This window comes from Azolla caroliniana, unplaced genomic scaffold, assembly GCF_043228905.1.
Source record: "Azolla caroliniana isolate FFs.n. ecotype wild unplaced genomic scaffold, voAzoCaro1.0.p SCAF_10, whole genome shotgun sequence".
In the NCBI taxonomy this organism is placed as follows: Eukaryota; Viridiplantae; Streptophyta; class Polypodiopsida; order Salviniales; family Salviniaceae; genus Azolla; species Azolla caroliniana.
The window spans coordinates 1008805-1032668 of NW_028230445.1; the positions used below are offsets into that span (position 1 = coordinate 1008805).

At 36.5% G+C, this 23864-nt stretch overlaps 1 protein-coding gene across 1 annotated transcript; it reads right to left on the bottom strand.

Moving 5' to 3' along the window:
* Positions 1 to 18002: 18002 nt before the first annotated feature.
* Positions 18003 to 23559, bottom strand: LOC147858605 (malonate--CoA ligase-like). The gene is made up of 16 exons (XM_087325837.1): positions 23304 to 23559; positions 23064 to 23204; positions 22697 to 22871; positions 22534 to 22622; positions 22294 to 22363; positions 22131 to 22183; positions 21546 to 21653; positions 21312 to 21410; positions 20593 to 20685; positions 20333 to 20410; positions 19915 to 20010; positions 19642 to 19732; positions 19405 to 19478; positions 18881 to 19063; positions 18616 to 18669; positions 18003 to 18407 (listed from the first exon to the last, which is right to left on the bottom strand). The coding sequence occupies exons 1-16, from the start codon at positions 23460 to 23462 to the stop codon at positions 18363 to 18365; spliced, it is 1608 nt and encodes a 535-aa protein (XP_087181963.1). The 5' UTR covers positions 23463 to 23559; the 3' UTR covers positions 18003 to 18362.
* Between the last annotated feature and the right edge of the window lie 305 nt (positions 23560 to 23864).

The window sequence follows — 23864 nt, forward strand, 5'->3', positions numbered from 1 at the left end:
TTCGAATGTTGTGGTTGATTGTCTTAAATCAATAATCAAGATTCTTTTTGTTACGTGCATAACCATAATTGATCATGAGATATATTTTATATATGTTTCCGTAATCTTATGATGAGTACATGCGGGTTAATTTTGAAAGAAATTTGGGCATGAATTCAATTACAAAGCTATTGTGCGAGATAACTATTATGTATGTTATCACTTTACCACTTCATATGGAGTAGTCAAGTGTGTGAACAAACTAAGGCCAAGGGTTTTTGCGGCCAAGGCTAGCTACCTTCTTATTGAGGGAGGTGTGGCTTATGTTGGGATTATGTGAGTGTGGATATGACTCTTGTTAACTAAGCAAGTGTGATCCTCACGGAAACCAAGGTACAACTTGTATCAACACTTACTTGATGGTATGGGACATTGAGGAGGCTTAGGTTCATCTCACGCCGTCGGTAAGGGGTGATTGGGTGGTTTGTCACACCTCTTTCCTTTCTTTGGTCTATAAATATTGATGTTTTCTTTCAATATTTAGTTTGACTCTTACACCTCTAGTGCATTGGATGGCGACTATGGAGCAACACCAACCTAGCATATCCCCATATTGGTCTTGAGTGCCTCCCTTCCAAAATTTAGGCATAAATTTCTAATCAAATCATACCATTACAAAAAATGTGTTGGTGAGGCCAACACCTTAAAATGTTGCAAATAGAAAGAATGATTGAAGATGAAGCAAACGAATGAAAGTGATGGTGCGACCTAGGCTGCAACTATGGTAATTGAGGCTTTGTGTTGTAATCTTGAAGTACTTAGTTCCCTAATAGAAATTTTCTTAAAAGGTTGGAGGATCTAGTCAAAGAAAATGATAGCCTCGAAGAAATAGTTTATCATAGATGCACTTTTTCATTGAAACAATGGAATTGCTTCTTCTAATTTTATGTTTTTATTATGGCATATATTTGCTATTCAAATAGGCCCATAGTTATGTGACTCAAAGAATGTAGCCCATCATGGGAAGAAGCTATGCATGACCTCAGTAAGACCTCCCCACAAGAGAAAGACATTGTGCCATCGTGAGGTTCAACAAAAATATATTCTTGTCGTGTAGTAGTTAAAATCCCAACAAATGAGCATCCTCAATATAAAAACTAAAAAAGTTTATGTGGCATGATAAGGAATCATCCATTAAGTCAATATCATTACTTTTACCTTTTTGGGGCCGTATGGAAATACCTTATATATAATGTTGGAATCATAAAATATCCTAAAAAAAGTGAGTCCCCTCCATGTTGATTGCATGTTAGATCCTCGTAATGTCATGTAAATCAGGTAGAGTTTGTATCATTGAAGAGTATGATCCCAATAATTATAGTTTAAGCATGACATGCAAATTATATATGGGACCCAATTGCGGACATGTAATCACTTAGTCACCCTCTTTGGTTACAAAATCTGAAATATTTGTTAGTTATCTTAATGGTGCAAGTCAAAATATAGTATTTACACATAACTTAAGTCTTATCAATAAAGCATAGTGTGCAAATTATGCATGAAAAGTCGATTGTATTGTTTCAAGGTGATGCACAATTGTAATAAGAGTGTTTATGGCACCAGAAGATGACTACAAAATGATGAATGTATTGGTATAAGTGGTGTAAAGTTGATAACTAACATTGAGCCTTGTTAATGGTTAACGTAAAATAATCAATGATCAAATAATCATGAATGTTTAAGTCCAATAACTCGTGAAAATTTAATGGAGATCAATGGTTTGCCAATTTGGATACTTAATAACAAATTCAAATTCATACCCTAGTGCTGTGGTCGTGCTTAAGTTGTAGATTTTATGATTAATTGGTTATTAGGGAAACCATTTTCAACATATTTATACTTAAGACTCACACATATATTCTCAACGCTTTGTTTGATCTTCAAGGTTACCTTTACATCCCATACTCACACATACACTATATTAAGGTTCGTTTCATTATTCATAAGCATTCGTCACTGAGTCTCTAGTCTTTGATACATCAACATGCCATGTTATCTAATGGCCATGCACAACATGTAACGTGCAAAGATTTCCATTCGCAAGGCTTTTACACATTGATGACAATAGCTACACACACAAAAACGAAAGAAACATATGACGTGTACGATCCCACCCATAGAACAAGAATCGAGAGGTGAGGAAAAAAACTCCATGAATCCACGATATTGTCAAACCAAGTGGATGCTCAAGAAGTGGCACCGCATGGGTTACTGGTCGATACGAGGACCAATTGTAAGCAACCCCAAAGAGAACTAGTGGCGCCGACTATGTGATCTTCGAGAACATACATACATACATAGCTTCCAAAGTGTGTTCCAATGATCGAAGCCGTGTCGATGTGTAAGCCGAGTGCCTTTTTTCAAAGGGAGAGAGAGAGAGAGAGAGAGAGAGAGAGAGAGAGAGAGAGAGAGAGAGAGAGAGAGTGACATTTGACATGATCATTCACCAACAAAAAGCTCAGAAAAACACACACACACACAACACAACAACAAAAGTACAAACATTAATTGGATTTGATATAATTCCTAATATAATATCATATAATACAATTCTTTATTTTATAAAGTTTTGAGGTATATATATATACTGTATACATATATATAAAGGCCCCACCCTCCTCAACCCCCATTTTACACACACTCTCACATAGCAAATTGCCCACAACCTCCACCTAGGACTTCATCATCAAATCTGCACATTCTATCACATCTTTTTGACATGATTCCTCCATCCAATCTGCTGATTATTTGTCTCCGTTAATGACTCAATCCCTCATACGATGATTCAATCAGGCCCATTATGAGTCCATCATTACATTACCAATTCCTGCCAGATGGATCGAGCTTAAACCTGGATTGGATTGAACGAGCATAAAGGATTTCCATCCTTTCGATCTGTGGATTAGCGCCAATGAAGCGGGAACCGTCGATGGATGAATTCGGCACTAGCCGTTTACATATGGCCGGGCGAGAGTATATAGTGGACAACTACAGGGAGGCTGAAGAGTATAATAATAATAATAATAATAATAATAATAATAGGCCAGGATTAGGGTTAAATGAAGGGGAGCAGTCAAATAGAAATGTGGATGATGATCATCCAGAAGCTACGATAAGCAGCTGCATAATTAGGAGTGATAGTGAGGAGAGTGAGCATGACATGGAGATAAAGAGGAATAAGGAATATAAATGTGGCGGCGGGGGCCGTAGTAGTAGTAGTCGAGGGGGGGGAGGTACGAGGGCTCCGGCCGCCACCGCCGGTCCGATGATAAAGCACCCAGTGTATCGAGGCATACGGCAGAGGCGGTGGGGGAAGTGGGTGTCGGAGATACGGGAGCCGAGGAAGAAGCGGCGGATATGGCTGGGCAGCTTCTCGACCGCCGAGATGGCGGCCCGCGCATATGATGTCGGTGCCGTGAGTGTGAAGGGCTCGGGCGCCGCGCTCAATTTCCCGGACATTGCGCACACGCTGCCCCGCCCCCTCACGCTCTCCCCACGCGACATCCAGACGGCCGCGGCCGCGGCCGCTGCGGCCTTCGCCACATCGTGTGGCCACCACCGGTCAAAGCCGGCCCCGGCCCCGGCCACATTAGAAACCCCCACACCATTGCCACGGCCCGACCACGGTACCACGAAGAATGCCCCTCATACCGACAACGACAACAACAACAAGCACACGCTCTATTCCGCCGAATCTTCGCCCATTGCCCCCCCTCCCCATGGACCCATTGGAGACACCATCAAGCTGGAGCCCCATGATGATGACAATCATTACAGCTGCATGATTACCACGGATCATGGAGATCATTACGACATCATTAGCGCGCCCGTCGCACCTAATTATGTCACGCTGTGCGGCGGCGAGATTAACGATTGCGAGATCGAATGGAATGTCTCACTCTGGGATCATGAAGAGCTTTAATTCACGTTGTCATGAATCTGATGACCCCCAACATTGTAATTAAATTGTTTTTCTGAGGGGTATCCGAGTCGTAAATCTATGAATTTAGCCAGATGAAACATTTCCATTCGTGTGTTCAAGAGTCAAAACCCCGTGGGTGGCTCAATGTCCGGACACACCGTGTCCGTCCGGACAAAACCCCATCCATATATGTGATGATTACGAGAGAGCGTTATTTGAAACAACATGGAGTGTGGTGGGGTGCTCAATTGTCTCATCCTAGCAATAGTGAATGTTATGAAGATCGAGGGGTATTTCGGCAAATTTTTTAAAACCCGAATGTTACCGGTGACCACACAACGACCAACTTATGTATGTGCTAATGCGGATAATTATTGCAGGTCATCAATACCCATGTAAATGTGCCAAGGGTGGGGCTTAATGTCCCCTAGTACTTGGAACTCATAGGTTATTTAGTGTGAGCTTAATTAGGTCTAGCAATTTGTTGTCTGAATTGCTCCTACCAATCTCTCGTTTTACTCAATTAGTTCCTCGTGGAATACCGATGTATAACTATTTAAATTTTAAAATATTTGATGTGTTATGGCTCGTTCTCTCAATCTTTGCATAGTTTGGTTGCTTGTTTCACACACTTTTTATGTAGGAATATAGGTAATGACAATCCTAACATGATCACGATGATTTTGTTCCCTAGTATGTGTCAATCTAGATACACATGGATGGGTATTATTGAAACACATTGTATTGGAGTTGGTTTAATTGCCTAGAAATTGGCTTTGATTAAAGCATGTAATTGCTACCATGGCACTAAAGTTTTGTTACTTCTAGAGCGGAAGGCTGGAGCATTTCTTGAAAATTGGTAGTGCATCCAAGTGTAAGCTTTAGATACTTGATTTGGTTTAGCCATGTCTAACTTGAAACCTTAATGTGTTATGAACTTGGCTACAAATTGATCCAATAAGAAATGTCTCGTAAAAAACTAGCTGGTTTCTCGAATTTACCTTTGCCTCATAAACTCTATATTAATCATATTCCAGTATATACTTAGGGTTTTAAAGGAGATATTTATGTACTCAAAAGTCGTTATAGATGCAATGCTTTTTAGGTGCTTGGGGAGGGGGGTAAGTCAAACATTTTTGTTAAGTAAAAGGTTATGGTTTCACTGATTTACCTTTGTCTCGCCCATTCTATATTATACTCAAAAGCAAAAATTATGCAATTATATACCTAAAGCAAAAATTTATGTATTCAAAAGTCTTTATAGAAGCAATGTCACTAATTTACCTTTGTCTTGTTTTGTCTTGTCTATATTAATCATATTCAACTACATACTTAGGGCCCTAAAGTAAAAATTTATGTACACAAAAATCTTTATAGAAGTGGTGCTTTGTATGTATAAGAATGGATGTTTTGCTTGCGGAGGAGCGAGTTATACATTATTGTTCAATGAAAAGTCTATATTAATCACGCTAGTCTATATGTTTAGGGTATTAAAGCAAAACTTAAGTCTTTAGAGAGTTGAAAGTTTTTCGTTCAAATAATTTGCCGTTAATCTTGTAAAGTGTATACTAATAATGTCTAATTATATACTTACAGTTTTAAAGCAAACATTTATATACTCAAAAGTCTTTATAGATGTGGTGCTTTCTACGTTTTACAAGCAAATGTTATGCTTGTGGGATGAGTTGAGATTTCCAAATGTGACGAGTTAGTGTAAAATTCTCTACTGAAATTGAAAAAAATCATAGTTCATAACTTCCAGGGCGTACTTTAGTTTCCCTTCCAAAATGAATGGATGATTTTGTTATAATTCCCAACACACAAGTTGTTTTTCCCAAGAAGATCTCGGTTTCATGGAAAACCTTGCTCTTGATTTTGCGAACCTAAAATTCCTCTACTTGGTATAATTTTTGGCTTATATATTTTGATATTTCAAAATTCTCATCTAGAAGCTGCCTTCAATTCTATGGGTTTAGAAAGGAGTTTTGAGTGAGCCCTCGTAATAGTAAGGAATAACATTGATAAAGCGGATTTTGCGAGGGCCATGTTCACGAGTCACGACTAACATTATTCTAGTTATGTGGAATCTTTAAATTTCATATTTCAAAGAGAACAAAGACATTCAACGTTTGGGTCCCACGGTACTTAGAGACAAGGTGCACATTTTGAGCAAGGATCTAGCAGTGATTAAATGATGGTGACACGTGCTGGCCCATGATAGAGATAGATCCATCATGAAGACCATATATGATGTCGTGACCAGCCTTTATGCCCAAAGACATGGCTTTTTGGTTTTGCCTCAACTTATTTTTCCATTTGCTTCAGGAAAGTGAAATGACAGAGAGTGTGAGAATACGAAGTGTCTTTTAATCTAGACATGTAATTCAAACTTTATCCTTCGAGCATTAAAGTTTAATGGTGTCCTTGACCTTTCCTCTCCTTGTCATAAGTATTATAATATTCACTTTTATACTCAATTGATATGTGCGGATACATGCTATACGCAATAGAACTTGTCACAATTCCTAAGTATAGGCCTTCCTAAAACCTTTTTAGCCAACTTTTTTCAAGCTCCCCTCGTGTAGTTGGAACCAAACCCTATGAGTTGTTGGACTCTAAGCTACTTTGCAGTTTCGAACATTGTATGCTTATCTCACCTTTGGTATCTTCACTTTCTAATCCTCCCCCCCCCCCCCCCCCCCCCCCAAGTTTCCAGATTTTAAATGTAATTCTCCTCCATTATAAGCAAGTCATTTCAAGAATTTTGTTGTTGTGATTCGTAGATGCATTAAATTTTACCAAAAAAATACTCATCTCGTGCGTTGGCAGATCATGCAGATGTTAAAGAGCCTTGTCTTATCCTTCACCTAATAAGAGTTTGTTCTTACACACATTAGGCAACATTCATTGTTTATTGACAAATATGTCGAAAGCGGAATGTACTATGGTCAATGGTAACATTGTCATTGTTTTTAAATTTTGTATAGAATATTCTCCTACATCATCAATGCTAGAGTGCAAAATTCCCTACATGGTCCAAGCCCCCGATGGTATAGAATGTTCGTGAGCATGCACACATTGAAAGACCTCACTTGTATTATGTAAGCATAAAAAATATGAAGGTGCTCAAAAGTAATCCTAATATTATATTGTATTATTTACTTACACCAAAGAGTGTATGGGCCAGGTACATCAAATTGTATAATTGCTACCGATATGTAGAATGGGGATTATTAATCAAATTCTATTAAATGGATTCAGACATTTAAAGAGTGTATGGGCTAGGTTTGTGATACAATCAAATTGTATAATTGCGACCGATATGTAGAATGGGGATTATTAAGCAAAATCTATAAAATGGATTTAGAGATTAAATGGATTCATGAAAGGATGGAGATAGGTTATGCGAATTATGAAAAGATAGATGATGGGGTTAAGGTAGATATGTAGGTTGAGAGCAAATGGAGGACAATGTGATTAATATGGATGGTGATAAATTATTAAGGAATAAATCAAGATTTTTGAAAAACACAATAAATTATTTTGAGTTCAAGATGTTGCTAGGCATACCTTCAACAATCATTTAAAATCTTTCACAATCAACTTTTTACCGTTGAATAGTATTCATAAAGAGCTAATTAGACTATGCTCGATTAGGGGTACTCTTTTTGTACTAGGATTGTGATATTTGATAAGCTTTTATAAAGTGAAGAAAGTGATGGTAAAGTGCTTGGGGGAGAAGGGGGAGGAGGTAATCATAGCCATTGCTTTCACATTTAGCTAAATTGTTGTGAGGTTCATTGAGCGTGAAAGTAAAGTAGAGAACCATAGGCTTTTCTTTTCCTTTCGTACTTTTCATATAATTAGAAACTAGAATTGCATGTTGAGTTAGATTTTTGAATTCATGTGCAACTCTCTTGCGTCTAATTCTGTTGGCTAGATGGTTTAGTTGTAGTAAAAAACATCATAGAGTCAATAGTTTCCAAGTTTGAAACATGGATTCATAGTAAAATGCAAGAAAGAATTGCTTGAGTGCTTGGACATAGAACTCCCTCTATTGATACATGTCTATATATATTATTACTTCGAGTCGAAATGTATATATGTATACATTTCGCTACCAAAGAAGACAAAGAACAAAAGTAGCACAAAATTGTGTTTCAATTAATTTTATCCTTTTTTCTCTAACATACAAATTACAATATTGTTTCTCCCCCCTCTAATAATAATGGTATATTAGATTGTATTGTTTAATGTCATGTTGCTTCTTGCTTGCATTGCGTAGTCTTCTTTAGGTTTAGTAAGAGTTAACATTCTATTAATAAGATCATTTTAGATTTTCCATCATTTTTTATTTATTTATGTTGATCATTATGGAGCAACAATAATCAAGTAGTATGATTGTCCAAAGTTCTTGCTGAAATGGGGTAATTCTCCTATGGTGGGCAGATCATCATCAGGGCCTCAATGGAACTACCAAGCACCCCGATGGCTGTTTCCGGTTTCCAACAACGTCTAGGTGCTATAAATCTCAAATTATTAGGTTATTGGAGTTGTTTGGATACGTTTGTTGAAAATGAGGTGGGGACTATGTCCACTTTGGTGGGAAGGCCAGAGTGAGGGCTGGTGAGAGGAACTTTGGGTGTTCTATGATGTAATTTTGTTTGCTAACTAATGCGTAGTAGTGTTTTTTTGGAAAAAAAAGAAGTAGTATGATTGTCAATTAGAAGTGATAATGAGAAAAGAGATATCATAATTTTCTCCACATTAAAACCTCAATAGTGTGACTGCCAATTAGAAGTGTTAATGAGATGGAAGGAGTTTTTTTGGGGGAAAAAAAAGAAGTGTTATTAATGAGAAAAGAGTTATCATAATTTTCTTCATATTAAAACCTCAATATAGTCCTTTGGTGAATCTCTCTTCCATAATAGGCCCTTTAGTGAGGAGAATTGTATCATTTGCGAAAATCGTTATCATAATTTTCTTCATATTAAAACCTCAATATAGTCCTTTGGTGAATCTCTCTTCCATAGTAGGCCCTTTAGTGAGGAGAATTGTATCATTTGCGAAAATCATATGTTAAATAAAATCAAACAATGAAATATATGTAAACAAAATGAATCTTTTAAGTTTTTAGAAATGTGTCGTGTACTTATTTGATTAGTATGGTATGATGGAGGCACAATATAATTGTGTCGAATCAATCTATGCAATCAAAGCCCTCACCTTGATATTGGCCACAATTATGCCTCATTGCCAATGTGACAATCATCTACTCCATCACTAGTTAAAGAGCAGATTAGTAGGTGCAACTGTCAGTCACCCTTAAGCTACTACGACTCATTTAAACACTCAAGATGAACCCTCTATCAGCTATCTCATGAGTCACCACACTCAGTTAATTACTTAAGCACTTAATAAACTTAAATAGATTAAGTAAGTAAGAGATGCACTTCAAGACAAATACACTTCCATGAATTAAGGAGTTCAAACTAAAATAAAATATTAGTGTGAACTAATACTTTAGTTGAAAGAAAGGGAGGCTCAAGTCTATAATGAGAAGAAAAACATTTGAGAGAAACTAACTCATTAGCTTTTATCCTCTTTAGGTGCATATTCCTTTTCCCCTTTTCAAGGGTGACTCATGATATCTTGCATGAGCTTGGTAACCATAAATTTGTTCATGTTGGCTATTAACCCACAGGCCGCAATGGTGGTGAATATAGAATGAAATATTGCAGTATTCCAACTTGGTGAAGAATGAGTAATAGAATTTGCAATTGGAGTGGCTACTACAACGAAGGAAGGCCTTCATCAACTTACAAAATATACACCTCAAGAAAACTAGTTTCATAAGGGCACAATCATCCTCATGTTCCAGACCAAGTTGGAAAAGTATGCCTTTGATTGGTGGACTCAAATTGTTATACTCCAGACTAGACATTCCAACTCAAAACACTGAATGAGCATATTGAGCCAAAGCCTCCAACAACTAAATCCTCAAGTGCATTCTCTCAACTAGTATGGATAGGTAAGTCTAAGTATGTACCTAAAGTTGTACACTAGGTGTGTGAGATTTTATGGATAATTCTAATTATACAACATAACCATTTCCCCTTGAGCTAGATGTGTTAGATTTGATTTTTTTTATCAATTCCATCTTGCTCTTCATTGTTAGGCTCAATTTTGGTCTATCTCAACCTCTGGCGCCTCTCTTTAGCAAATGGGCTCTTTGACATATTTATGTTAGGAAAGAGTGCCGCAACAATAATTGACAACCAAGCACAATGGAAATAGAATCAATTTTCTTTTCTTTTAATTACCATTAATAAATATGGTAACATTCAAATACAAAATCTCCCTAGATCATCAAGGGGCACATTAATTTAACAAATTACTTTCAAGAGAACACCAGTTGGCTACCACTTACCAATGTCAACACAAGCTTCTCTCTTGGCAAACACTTTGTCATCTTGTCAGAACCATTCTAATCAGTATGAGCCTTCTCAGTGTCAATGTGCTTTTCTTCAATCACATCCCAAATCCAATGGTATCTCACATAAATGTGTTTAGACCTAGAATGGAAAGTAGAGTTCTTGCATAAATGTATAACACACTATCATAATGTAGATTGTGGATTTTCTATATCAAGCCCAACTCATGTACAAACTTCTTCAACCACAACACCTCTTTACAAGCTTCTATTGCAATAATGTACTTGCCACTATCGTGGATTATGTTTGATATTTATTTTTTGAAGTCTTGAATACCAAGAGACAACTCCCCCGACAAAGATCATCAAATACCTAGATGTGGACTTCCTATGTTCAATATTACCAACCATGTCTACATTTGTGTACCCATCTAACACATTTTGGTTATCACCAAATTTTAGATAAACTCTATAAGTGTCTCTCAAATATTGTAGAATCCATTTAATTACTTCCCAATTATTTGTACCAAGATTAGAGAGAAACCAACTTACACTGACTAGATGATTATCTCCATCTTGAGCCTGTAAACCCATTTGTTTCTCAACGCTCTCTTGCCCTTAGGAGGCTTTAAACTATTTATCTTGAAAAGACTTCATCTCATATCTCATGGCTTCAAACTATTTATATTTCTAATCATGTGTCATAGCTTCTCTGAAACTCTTTGGTTCTTCCCCACTATGGTCTCTATCTTGTTGACCTTTTGATCACTTCCTCTTGTAGTAGAACTTGAGAAGTATCATCAATTTGTATAGGTGGAATTTGATCATCATCAACAACATCATTATACTCATCCTAGATGTCTACATTATGGCCTTGAATTGTTAATGACGGAACTCAACCTATGTTGATTGGAATATTAGGATGGAAATTGGGTACCTCACTTGGCTCTAGATCCTATAATGGTTGATCTTCAAGGAATACAATGTCTTGACTTCTGATACCTTTCTTAGTCATGGAGTTACACAACCTACAACCAAACTCTTTATGAACATATCTAAGAAAATACTTGGTCAACTCTTGTCATGTAACTTGAATATTTTATCTTTAAAATGTGAACATGGACGTTGTACCCAGACATTGTCCAATGCTTGTATGAGACATATTTTCCTATCCAAAATCTCCCTGGAACATCATCTTCAAAAGGAACTGACAGAGAAAGGCTAATAAGGTTAGTTGCAATCCTCATTACTTCACCACAAAAGGGTTTATGAAATTTAGAGTGTGGTAGCATACACTTCATTTGATCACAACTTCTTCTTCTTTTCCAAAAAAAAGAATATCCTTCCATTAGATAAGAAAACCAAATTTGCTACAACATACAAAGTATGTGGAAAGAAAGCCAAGATACTTCCTAAACCCCTCTTGTAAAATTCAATGGGCAACCATAGATCCTTCCCTAAAGAGGCTAAGGAGATGGATCTATATACATCCCAACTTACAACGGAGAACAACCAACAAAAGGGGGGAAACTGCTAGATCATCTTACAATCTACTCATCGAAAAACTGGAATACAACTTCAAAGCTTCTGAAAAGAAATTTGTAATAACAATGTAGAATCCATGTGTAGCAATACTATCATATTTGTCATTTGATCACAACTTGTTTTATGTCTTTATTCTTTCAACCACACTATTGTGCTACGATGGTTTTGGAACACTCCTCTCAACCCTGATACCATGAATATGACAATACTACTCAACTGAAACCCCAAATCTACTAGAATGTACTTAAACTTCCATCCAATTTCTATTTCAACACTTCCATGAAAACCCATAAAGAACTTTGAGAGAAATAATTAATATATGTAGGGAAATACAATGCACTGCCAACAATTCTATCTTTCATATAACACAAACCAACATATGCCAATTCTAAAGGATAGGATTTTCTTTCTGAGGTTAAATATTGAAAAGTAACTTTGTGTTTTTTTATTAGCCAAACACTCAACACAAGTCTCTAAGTGCATACATGTCGCCTCATGGAGTATATTCTTCCTTTTTGATGTACGTGTTGAAGTCTCTTGTGCCATAACTCAATGGAGGCATCCTTGTTAATTACAATTACCTCTCTATTTGATAACATAACATGCATAAGGTACAAAGAATTTTGCTTCTAACACTTTGCAACATTAGAGAGGCTTTGGTGAATTTCCTTCTTATTATGCATCATTCCCTTTTATTTACTAAACCAAAAGCTTAAAGCAACTACCTAAGCCTCAAGCATTGGGAGAGAGAGAGAGAGAGAGAGAGAGAGAGAGAGAGAGAGAGAGAGGCCCAAGTCTAAGGAATTCATCAAGTTCTATACCTCTTTACAAGTTGGGTGCACTTTCACAAATGTGGGGAATCGAGGTCTTTTCTTAAGTTCTACCAATTCTACTCCTCATAATACATGTCAATACCAATGTTCGAACCAATGAAAGCATTGACACATTACAAGTACTTGGAGACTAGTGTGACGCTACATATTTGTTTTGGCAAATTCTCCAAACCAACATTGATCATGGTATAGGAAGGCAAATCAACACAATTCACCATCTCCCAACATATGCGGCATTGACTTTGATTTATACAAAGCTGCCAAGAAGTCACGTGAAAGCAAAAATACACTTGTTCTATGGTACATGCAATATTTCGAACCAATTTGTTATATATATATATATATATATATATATATATAAATAAGTAATTTGTAACCCTTCGAATCCACGATCAATTGTGCATGGAAAAAGACCGAATTCGGGGAAATACATCCGGAGATGGCCCCAAGATTCTGAACACTTCATATAGCTATTAATGATGCCACACAATGCATGCCAGATAAACACCATTATGTTCAAAACCTTAAGATGGAAACATGCGCTACCTCGATCGAATATACTTTGGACTCCTCATTCCATATATCAAGCATCAATGCTGATCATGGAATCCTTTCTGATTGAAGAATCATCTAAAACCATTGCTATTTCCTGAAAGTAGTCTAATGAATTGGATTAGATGTCGTCCAACAATGGCATCGATGGATTGGATTGAATCCAGTGAACCTTACTTTCCAGGAAAGGTTTCATGCAGATAAGAGAATAATAAGCAAGCAATCAGAGACCACCAATAAACCCTTGGAACGCTCATAGGAATGACTTCATGGAGAGAAGGTAAATCCTGGCAAAAACCATTGGGCATATGTAATAATGGACTGCATATAGAACAAATGTACATAGCCTCTAAAATCACCGTTCATCTAAATATGTGTACACAAACAAGGGCTGCTAAAGCTCTTGACAGTAAATTTATTAACAAATCATCATTGTACAGACTATCTATAAACCCCCGACAGCCCCCTACCATAATCCAAAAGAGGACAACTGAAAGCACATGCATTGGTCATAAACCAGCAAAAAACATATCAAATACAGCAAACAAGAACAACTTGTTAGAAGATAGAAAAACACTACTAGAAGCATCACTTTTCCGCATATGGATTAGCACATGAATCATCGATAAAGCCCAAGAATCTCGATACGGGCAAGTTATGAACAGAAATCATGAATACTTCCTAAAGGATACGGAAACCAAATAACCAATAAGCATGCATACATGCAACAATTTTCATTATTTCATGATCAAGCAAATATTCGCGTACATTATACAAAATAATACCTTTTAACATTCATAACACATAGCAATGAATCATGACATTATACGCAACATCTGAACATCCATACAAGAAAATAATTATACCAAAACATCCATAAACAATTTGGGTATACACATGGATCCTTGATAGTTTTCCACAAGAAGGTTCATAATTAGTGCATGTCACTTTGACATCATCGCCAATCAATAACTGATCTGTACAAGATTATACGACACTCAAAACATTGGGTTCAAACACTCAAAAGAGATTTTACTATCGTAAAGAGAAGTAGCATAATTTACATTGCATGAACTACCCTCAATTTAGATAAATTATATATAACTAAGGGCTATAGAGCTTCTATTGTACCGGTAGTAGGGTTATTAGAATTGGGGGATGTAGGACTAGGTTTGTCCCATGATTTTGTGGTTGATGTTACTCTGTGGAGGCGACACCTAAATGAGCCAACATGTGTCGTGGGTGCACATAAGCATTGTCGTTTACTACTACTATTACCATCACCCGTACTAGTCCCCTTTACACCGGTAGAAACTACCACAACATTCTCCTTCACATCTGTAGATAATGAAGTTGGTGTAGACACTAGAGGTGACCTTGGTGATGAAGCCCACCAAGAAGACCTAGGTGACGAGACGTCCGGTGGAGACGAAGGAGACCTTGGAGAGGAAAGCCTAGGAGAAGAAACCCTTGGGAATAGGGCATTCTGCGAGAAGGTTCTTGACGTGGTAATTACTTTTGTCGTCGATACCCTTGGTGATGATATATCGTCTTCACTCAGAACACTTCTGCTATAGAACGAATCCATTACCGTACACTACATTCAACAATATGAAAAAACATTCAGATTGGAAACCTTGATGAAGGAAGTGTGAGTTTCAATTGCCATGTATAGTAGAGTAAGATCTTTGATATAACATTTTGAATTTCAATTACCATGCATTATACAGTAACACCTTGGATATAACATTATGAAATTCAACTGCCATATACTATAGAGTAAGATCTTATAACATTGATAACAATTTGTTGGGAGGATTGAAAAGACACAACTTTCAGTAATCTTTGCATTTAAATTTTCAATAAAAACCAAAAGAAAAACATAAATTTTGTGAAATAACCCATCCCCTCCAACAGATACAAGGAAACAGTAAAATATAAATTCTCTACATAGAAAACCAGGGTAATAATAAACATGATATATCATGACCTTGTTTTGGTTTTATTGAAACAAACTAATGAGTTTCATGACAATTTTCGAAATGTAACCCCACATATAAATGTACATAATCTTAATTATCGTATTCCTTGAAAGCATGGTACATAAAAATGCATATAATCTTAAAATAAACTCCTCCACAGGAAAATGAAACCCTATATAAATCTGCATAATTTCTGAAACCAACCCCTTGGAGAGCTCAATGAAACCCTACATAGAAGATGAATATAATCCTAAGAACCAATTCCATGAAAATCCTACCAACCAATTCCTAGCAATATACCCATGCTGTGTGATTCGTCCAGAACACAGGCTTAGATTGAATAGAATACCAGTGGCTCCAAGGTACAATGAAACCCTACATAGGGCTGGACAGTTTCTTAAACCAATCCCTCAAAAGCACGATAAAAACTCTTCATAATGAATTATGCATACAACCCTAATCAAAATTTACTTGAAAAATACATGCAGCAAAGATGATATAAACAAGGAATTCTTTGACATAAGCTTAGATTGAACGGAACACATAAAGAGGAAATTATATGCGTGTATACATCATTAAACTACAGGAAAGGGCAGTTGTAGGAGAAAACAGAGCCCAACCAAAAAGAATTGGAAGACAGAATCGAAGAAAAACAATTAGAAAAAGCACACAAAAGAGACAAATCGGAAGTCCACAGAATGGAAAGAAAAAACAATCAAAAAATCACAAAAAAACAGACACCACCCCAAAATGGGATAAATTTAAGACAACAAATTAAACACAACCTCATACGATTAAGCATTAAAGAGAAACCCCAATAAAGAACAAACCACACGAAGCATCAGGCCACCCCAAGAGAAGATAAATTGAAGAGAACCGATTAAAAATCTACACGATTAAGCATTCAAAGAGAAACCCATTACCAGAGAACCACAAGATCAAAAGCAGATACTAACCGAAATCAAGCTTTCCAGAGAGAGAGAGAGAGAGAGAGGACAAGAACAGCAAAGCAAGCAAAAATTCGTTCTCTCTTTGTCTCTTCTGTGATTCTTTCTATAAATAAACTTTTTATTTTATTTTAATTATTATATACCAAATGGGTATTTTTCATTAATAGTATTTTTGGCTTGAGAAAGAAGATGAGGTGTCATCACTACCAAGAGCTCCACCATGCAAAACCTTTTTTGTTGGCTAGGTATGGATCATGCTCTACTGTGCTGTACTTCATTGGCCAATCTCTCTCTCATTTCGGTACGGGCCGGAGACAATGATCATCGGACATCGAGTAATGATCTCGTCCTTTGGACCATGCTTCCGAACCTACAATGGCATTGGACCGTGCTCGTGGAGCTTCCAGTTATGATGCCATTGGACCATGTCCACACCAATCACAAGCTTCCATGCCCAATGCGATAAAAATGTCCATGGGTGCTGAACCTCACGGTTGTAGTTCAGCAAATTGGATACTCTTGTTGTTTTGGTCATGCCGATGACTTACAATTGTTGGTCCTGCTACATGAGAACTAATGATGTTCTTCAATGTATGTTGATCTTGGACATATACTACTAATGATCGTATTCATGCAATTGTGAGCTTCCACACACAATGAGATAATGTCATGTTGGGTAGGTTTGTGTTGTCAAGTTTTTCTTCACAAGATAATGTCATGGTAGAGTAGTAGATCGTGTTACTTGTTGTTAGACATTATATCGTGTGCTTATTCCATGGTAACAATACTCGTGCTTATGGACAATATCACCAAGCAATGTGATATCTTTGAATACAAATGTTTATATTATTCTCAAGTGGCCACATAAAGGAAGGTTTCAATTCTCATGGCATGACTAGCTCAACATACACGTCGTATTATGGTATTCAGGAATCTTTGTAATCATCTTCACATTAGTATATTTGCAATTTCTTCAAGGTACCTTTAACATAATGCATGTGATGTCTATGGGAGAAAATCATTGTGGTGACCATTCAACTTTGCCATAAGAGAGGGCCCATTTACAAGAAAACAAATTGTTGGCGGCGTTCAAACTCAATCTAGTGGAACATCCATATGAAGATTTATGTTCGCATTAGCTATTCAAACAAAAGAGAATCTCCCCAATAGAACAATAAGATCAATAGCTCTTGTTTACAGTGTGTTGTTGGTTCTCAATTGCAATGAAGCTTGACCATTTCTTGACTTGTGATTGCAAATTTTCATTGATGTGCATAATTATGGAATGAAGGTGCTCCTATTGTGTGGGTGTGGGTTTCTCATGCTTTATGGCAGTCAATTGGCACATGACCCAGCAACTTCAAAGTTGGTACATCCTAGCGAGTTTTACACATGTATGCAAGAAGTAACTATACAACCATTCTAACCAGTGATTCTCCAAAAAAACATGTGAGGGGGGACAGACGTTCAATTGAGAATACCCCTTGAATGTAGGTACACATGCACACAAAAAAGAAAACTTTAGAAGTGTGAGAACAAAATATTGCTTTCTAGATACTTACTAGCTCGATCAGTGTACTCCCCCTCATCACTATGAAAAGAGCTTATTCACACTTATCCTCACTCAAATTCTATTTCATAATCATGCGTCCAATTCTAGGATTCTCATGTATTAGAGCAGGTCGTGATAGTTGGCAATGGAATGTAAATCACAACTCATGTATGAGAGAGAGTCAACACCAGCACTAAGGAATGAATATTTCATTTAAAAGATGAATGAAAAGAATATTATCTCTTAAGGAACAAGCTGTAGATACAGATGTCGTTATCGATATCAAACACATTTAAGTTGTCATTGCACTTTGAATAGTTGAAATACTTCTTCCAACGATTATTTTGCCGAATGTGAGCAAATCATACCGTTGGCATGCCTCGAGCGAAGTTAGAGACTTTGAGCTTCTTATGGATCTCCATGCCCCAAGCCCTTCGTATGTGACATACTATTCCCAAACATTTCGTTTCCATATGTTCAACACAGTACATATTTTTGTTTTTGTGATATATCCAAACCCTTTCCTCAAACACTGTAGAGCTCTCTCCAACTCATCACATTTGGCTTAACACCAGTCTCTTCAGATCCTTTTTATTCACCTGAATTCCATTTATTTTTTTAAATCAAGTATTGTAAATAGCGAAAACACCAACAAAATACCCACAACTTTGCAAAAAATGCCAAATTATACAAACCACAAAGAGAGATGCTTGTAGAGTTTTGAGAACTGAAGGTATTCTAGTAAAATATTGAAAATGATACGAGGTGTTTTTGTGTTTTTACTGAATTCTTTCGTGAGGTAAATACCTTTCCCATAGCATTCCTAGGCATCTCTTCCCAGATGATCAACTTGCTTGGAATCTGTGGAAGTATGAAAATATTTAATCCAATGGGAATCAGAACAAAATGAATAATTCTCACCAAAAATAATCCGTTGTAAAGATGCAACCCCTTTTAATGTATTAGATATTCTTGCCCTGTCTTGTAACAGCATGTTTAATGAAATGCTCCCTTTACATGATGGTTAGAACTTTTTCCCCTATGACGAAAAAGCGCACATATATGTGCACACCTTGTAATGTGCCAATCTTTCTTTTGCCCATCCTTGAAGTTGAGGCAAAGTGAATGGAGCATCATCATCATTGCCAGTTAGTCCAGATTTGGATTCATGAGATAGCACGATCACAGCACCAATTGCTTCACCGTAATATTGGTCTGGTAATCCCAGAACAGCGCATTCAGCAATACAAGGGTGCTGTTTTCCATTCACACAAAACAAACATTGTTTGTTCACAATGCATAAGTTTCATCACCTAGAAATACATCACATACACAGACTTCTAAAATATTCCAGCCAATCAATTTTGTGAAGTATATAAGCATGATGGTGGTGTCGTAATGTTTGTGCTTTGCAACATTAAGGTTGTGGGATCAAGTCTTGGGCAATGAGTTTGATGTTTCATTCATAAAATTTATTACAGCAATGCAACATGTTTTCTCATCAATACCCATGAAAAGGAAAGAGTAACCTAACCACCTTTCATTTTTTTTATGATTAAGATCTTAACAGTATCTAGAGTCTATCCATGAGAATACCTCAATCAATACAGCTTCTATTTCAAGGGCAGACACTTTGAAACCCCCAACCTTCAAGATATCGACACTACTTCCTGTCGGGAAAAGAAACCAATAAATAAGAAGATAAATATGCCGGAAGCACCTTCATGACATTAACCTTAGCAACTCTAGTCTTACACCCTCTACTAAATGCACATATTTAATTTTAATTAATATTAGATGAATAGAAATCAATATGATTACTTCATGCCTTACTTCCTAGAATGATGTAATATCCATCCTTATCGATGGTAACTGAATCTCCTGTCTTGAAATACCCATCTTCCGTAAAAGAATCCTTTGTTGCCTGCAAGAGAAAAAACAAAGATCATAAACATTTCTGCTCACATTTGCCTACTATTTCTGTCTTTCCTTTTATTTTCTTTCATTATGTATATTGATGCTTTGACAGATAGCAACAATATGTATGTAACTGAAATTCCTTAAAAAATATTGAAAAACAAAAACAATGAATGAAAAAAAAAATACCTCTGGCCTTTGCCAGTATTCCTTGAACATAGATGGACTCTTCACATACAATTCCCCAACACCTGGTTCAGCTGGATCATCTTCCATTATTTTTACCTGGAAGTTTTCTTATACTTGTTAAAGTTAGGACATTGGGTATTTAAACGTCAAAATACCAACACACCCTTAACTTATTGAAATACCCCCAAAACCAAATCAAAATATTCCTATTCTCATTCTAAAGATACCCCCAACATTCTAAAGGGGTGCTTTGATTGTTCTTGTTTTTTCTACTATAGATGGTCATTCTGGTGAATCTTGAAAACTTAGGGCTACTCTGGTAAAATATCCGAAAAAGGATTAGGAGTTTTTTTATGGTCTTCCCTGGAATCTTTTGCATGCTCAGCACAAATACATGGGATCCTCTATCATTTCATACCTGGACTCCTGGTAGAGGCTTGCCTACAGTCCCGGCTCTTCTCTCCCCACTGCAAGGGTTTGATAATGCCATCACAAACTGCAAAGACATAACAGAAAATTTAGCTGTTACAAAACATTCAGCAAAATAGAACTGACCTAAATCTAAATTGCAGTCTACAAAATAGGATAACATGCCTATTCTATGCATCATTACATTATCAACCATATCTTCTTATTCTCACAAGAATCGGATATTTTTTCAGCTATAAGGATTCTCACCTCAGTCATACCATATCTTTCCAGTAGCCTATGTCCTGTTAACTCTTCCCATTCTTTCATGACTGGCATTGGAAGGGCAGATGATCCACTCATCTGCATTAAACATGTACACTTTATTTCCCTCGAAATATGAACTTCTGAAAAAAACCACCGACCATATGTCTCTAATGTAAACAGCTGTGACAAGTGATCGATATAGTAACTATAGCATATAAAGGCTTATAAGGAAGAATTACAATGCCATGTGCATCCAAGCAACAAAACAGCTTCTCTCTTGTTGCTCCGTTAGATGTGTCTAAAGCAATGAATTGTGTGTCTAATGTTATATTTATTGTGTAAGAATACAATTTGAGAACATTATATAAATAGTTAATCAACACGTCTTTCCTATTAAAATGGCCTTTAAAATTCACTCTCCATATAGTCCAGGGGTTTTAAAATGATCATATTCCCTAAAAAACAGCAATGATACAAGAAATTGTGTACTCAAAAGCAAGACATATCACAGACCATTGCTAAAAGAAATGGCCTACTCAAAAGCAAGACATATCACAGACCATTGCTAAAAGAAATGGCCTACTCAAAAGCAAGACATATATCACAGAACATTGCTAAAAGAAATGGCCTATTAAAAGCAAGACATAGATCACAGAACATTGCTAAAAGAAATGTTCTACTCAAAAGTAAGACATATATCACAGAAAAAAAAAATCACAAACCATCAGACGCAACTGTCGAGCAGCTGGGGCAGCGACTTTCTGTGAATCTTCATCCATGCTCTTATAACCTTGAAGCAAATAAGCATACATTGTTGGAACCTGGTTGCAGCCAAAACAGTTCAAAATATGTGGATATTAGAAAGAATATAATCCAGTACTCTACTCTAAGATTAAAAATATTAGGAAATATCTTGCAAACCAGGTCTTTGTTTTCAATGTGATTATTTTACCTACCCCTGTGAACACAGTTATGGCATTTGCATCTTTACTGCCTTTTAATGGATAAGATTCACTCCATCGTTTCCATACTCCTTTTACACTGAACTTTGGCAAAAACTCAACCTTGAAAATACACATATCTTCAGTCAGACCACGTCAATCACTTCCAAACATGTATATGCATACAAAATGATACCTATGCAAAAACAATCACCATTTACACTACTTCTCTTCATGAAGGAAATGTTTGAGAAGTGGTCAATCCTGTGATGATCTGACAAAATGTGCGCAAATGATACCTATGCAAAAACAATCACCATTGACACTACTTCTCTTCATGAAGGAAATGTTTGAGAAGTGGTCAATCCTGTGATGATCTGACAAAATGTGCGCAAATGATACCTATGCAAAAACAATCACCATTGACACTACTTCTCTTCATGAAGGAAATGTCCGAGAAGTGGTCAATCCTGTGATGATCTAACAAAATGTGCGCATTGCAGGAATGCCCACTTGATGATCTTTGCATTTGAATCATTAAACACTTAAAACATACAAATGATAACTGAAGAATATACAGAAGATATAGCTTGTTCTTACCATGGCACCCACATATAGTGGTGCAAGAAGACTATTGAATAATCCATGGACATCTATAGCAATGTTAATTCTATCAACGTAAGCAAACACGTTTTTACAATCCAAGATCTGCTTCTACATATTTTTTCAAGAGCATCTATTGAATTGTTGTCCAAAAGGATACGATGCAGTGGTAAAGTATGAAGAAATCGATCACTAGTTGTATATTCCCAAGCTTGACTCAACATTTTCACCTGTAAATTGAATCCCAAAAAATAAAGCTAAAAAGGAAACAAAGTTTTGCTACCAAGAGAATGGGAAGGGGTTAATGAAGAAAAATAGAAAAACCCACAAAAAATGGTTATCATGATCCTCTACATTATACCAATGGTCCAATGTCAACATAGAAATCCTTGGGATTTACCTGAGCACTCATGCTAGAATGAGTATGAACAGCACCTTTTGGCTTCCCAGTGGTTCCACTTGTATAAATGATCAAACCAGAGCTCTCACCTATTGTATCAACATATAGAAAATCACAAATAACATATAGAAATTTATCGAGTTAAAGATGACGTGGGCTTCACCTTCAATGGAAGACAGACTAACAATTTGATCCACAACATGGTGGTATGATTCGTGTGCCTCTTTTTCAGGATCATTTTGTACTTCTGGAAGAAGAAAAAACTTGCAAGCAGCTTTTTGAGAGACAAGCTCTAATCGTGCTTGAAAATCCGTAGTGCTAAGTACTATCGAAACTTCCTAAAACCCATAAACTCTCAGGCATCTTCAACCATTTCAAGAGACACATAATAGAGAATTTACAGATTTACCACTGAAATATCAAAATTCACCAAAAAAACACTTTGACATTTGTAAAATGACCAAATCACCATTCCATTTTCCACAAAGTTAGTTAATAAGAGTGGAAGAAAAGCAGCAATAGGGATTTACCGAATCAGTAAGCACATGTAAGAGCTCAGCTTCAGGATGGCTTATGGCAAGGGGAACTGCAATGCCATGACACAACCATATTGCCCACAATCCAGCAACAAATTCACCACATGGTTTTGCTATTATCCCAATTCTTGGTTCCTTTTTACAATAAATAAATGAATAAATATGCATAATTCTATACATCAATTAATTTAAACAAATGTAGGATGCTGACATGTTCTAAAAATTTGCACATACTTGTAGTTTTTGAGTAGATATGATGGATTTGAGATCGATCGCAATGGATAAAGCAGACCTTAAGAGATGTTCATATGTATATGAAGTTCCTTCTGAAGTAATAGCTAAAGTATCCTTCACATTGGGGCCGAGTCCAATAGCCGCTTTAATCACATCCATAATTATAAATCTAACCCATACACGGACGACCAACTCGTTATAAAGATCTATGCCTTTGTTATTTTTATATTATGAATTAAGATTAGAAACTTAGAAGATTCATACGTTCATTCATTGTCTAGAAACTTGGACAATTCATTTATTGTAGTCTTTGAGTAGATATGATGAGTTTGGGCTCGATTGCAATGGATAAAGGAGACCTCAAGAGATGTTCATATGTATATGAAGTTCCTTCTGAAGTGATAGCTAAAGTGTCTTTCACATTGGGGACGAATTCAATAGCTGCTTTAATCACAAACATAATTATATATCTAACCATACATGGACGAGCAACTCGTTACAAAGATCTACGCCTTTATGATTTTTATAGTATGAAGTAAGGTTTGAAACTTAAGACGATTC

Coding starts and splice junctions, on each gene's coding strand:
- LOC147858605 (XM_087325837.1), bottom strand. CDS start 23,462: ATGGATGTGATTAAAGCGGCTATTGGACTCGGCCCCAATGTGAAGGAT. Junction 22,623..22,696: donor TAGTCTGTCTTCCATTGAAG/GTGAAGCCCACG, acceptor TTGATACAATAG/GTGAGAGCTCTGGTTTGATC. Junction 21,411..21,545: donor CCATAACTGTGTTCACAGGG/GTAGGTAAAATA, acceptor GGCTGCAACCAG/GTTCCAACAATGTATGCTTA.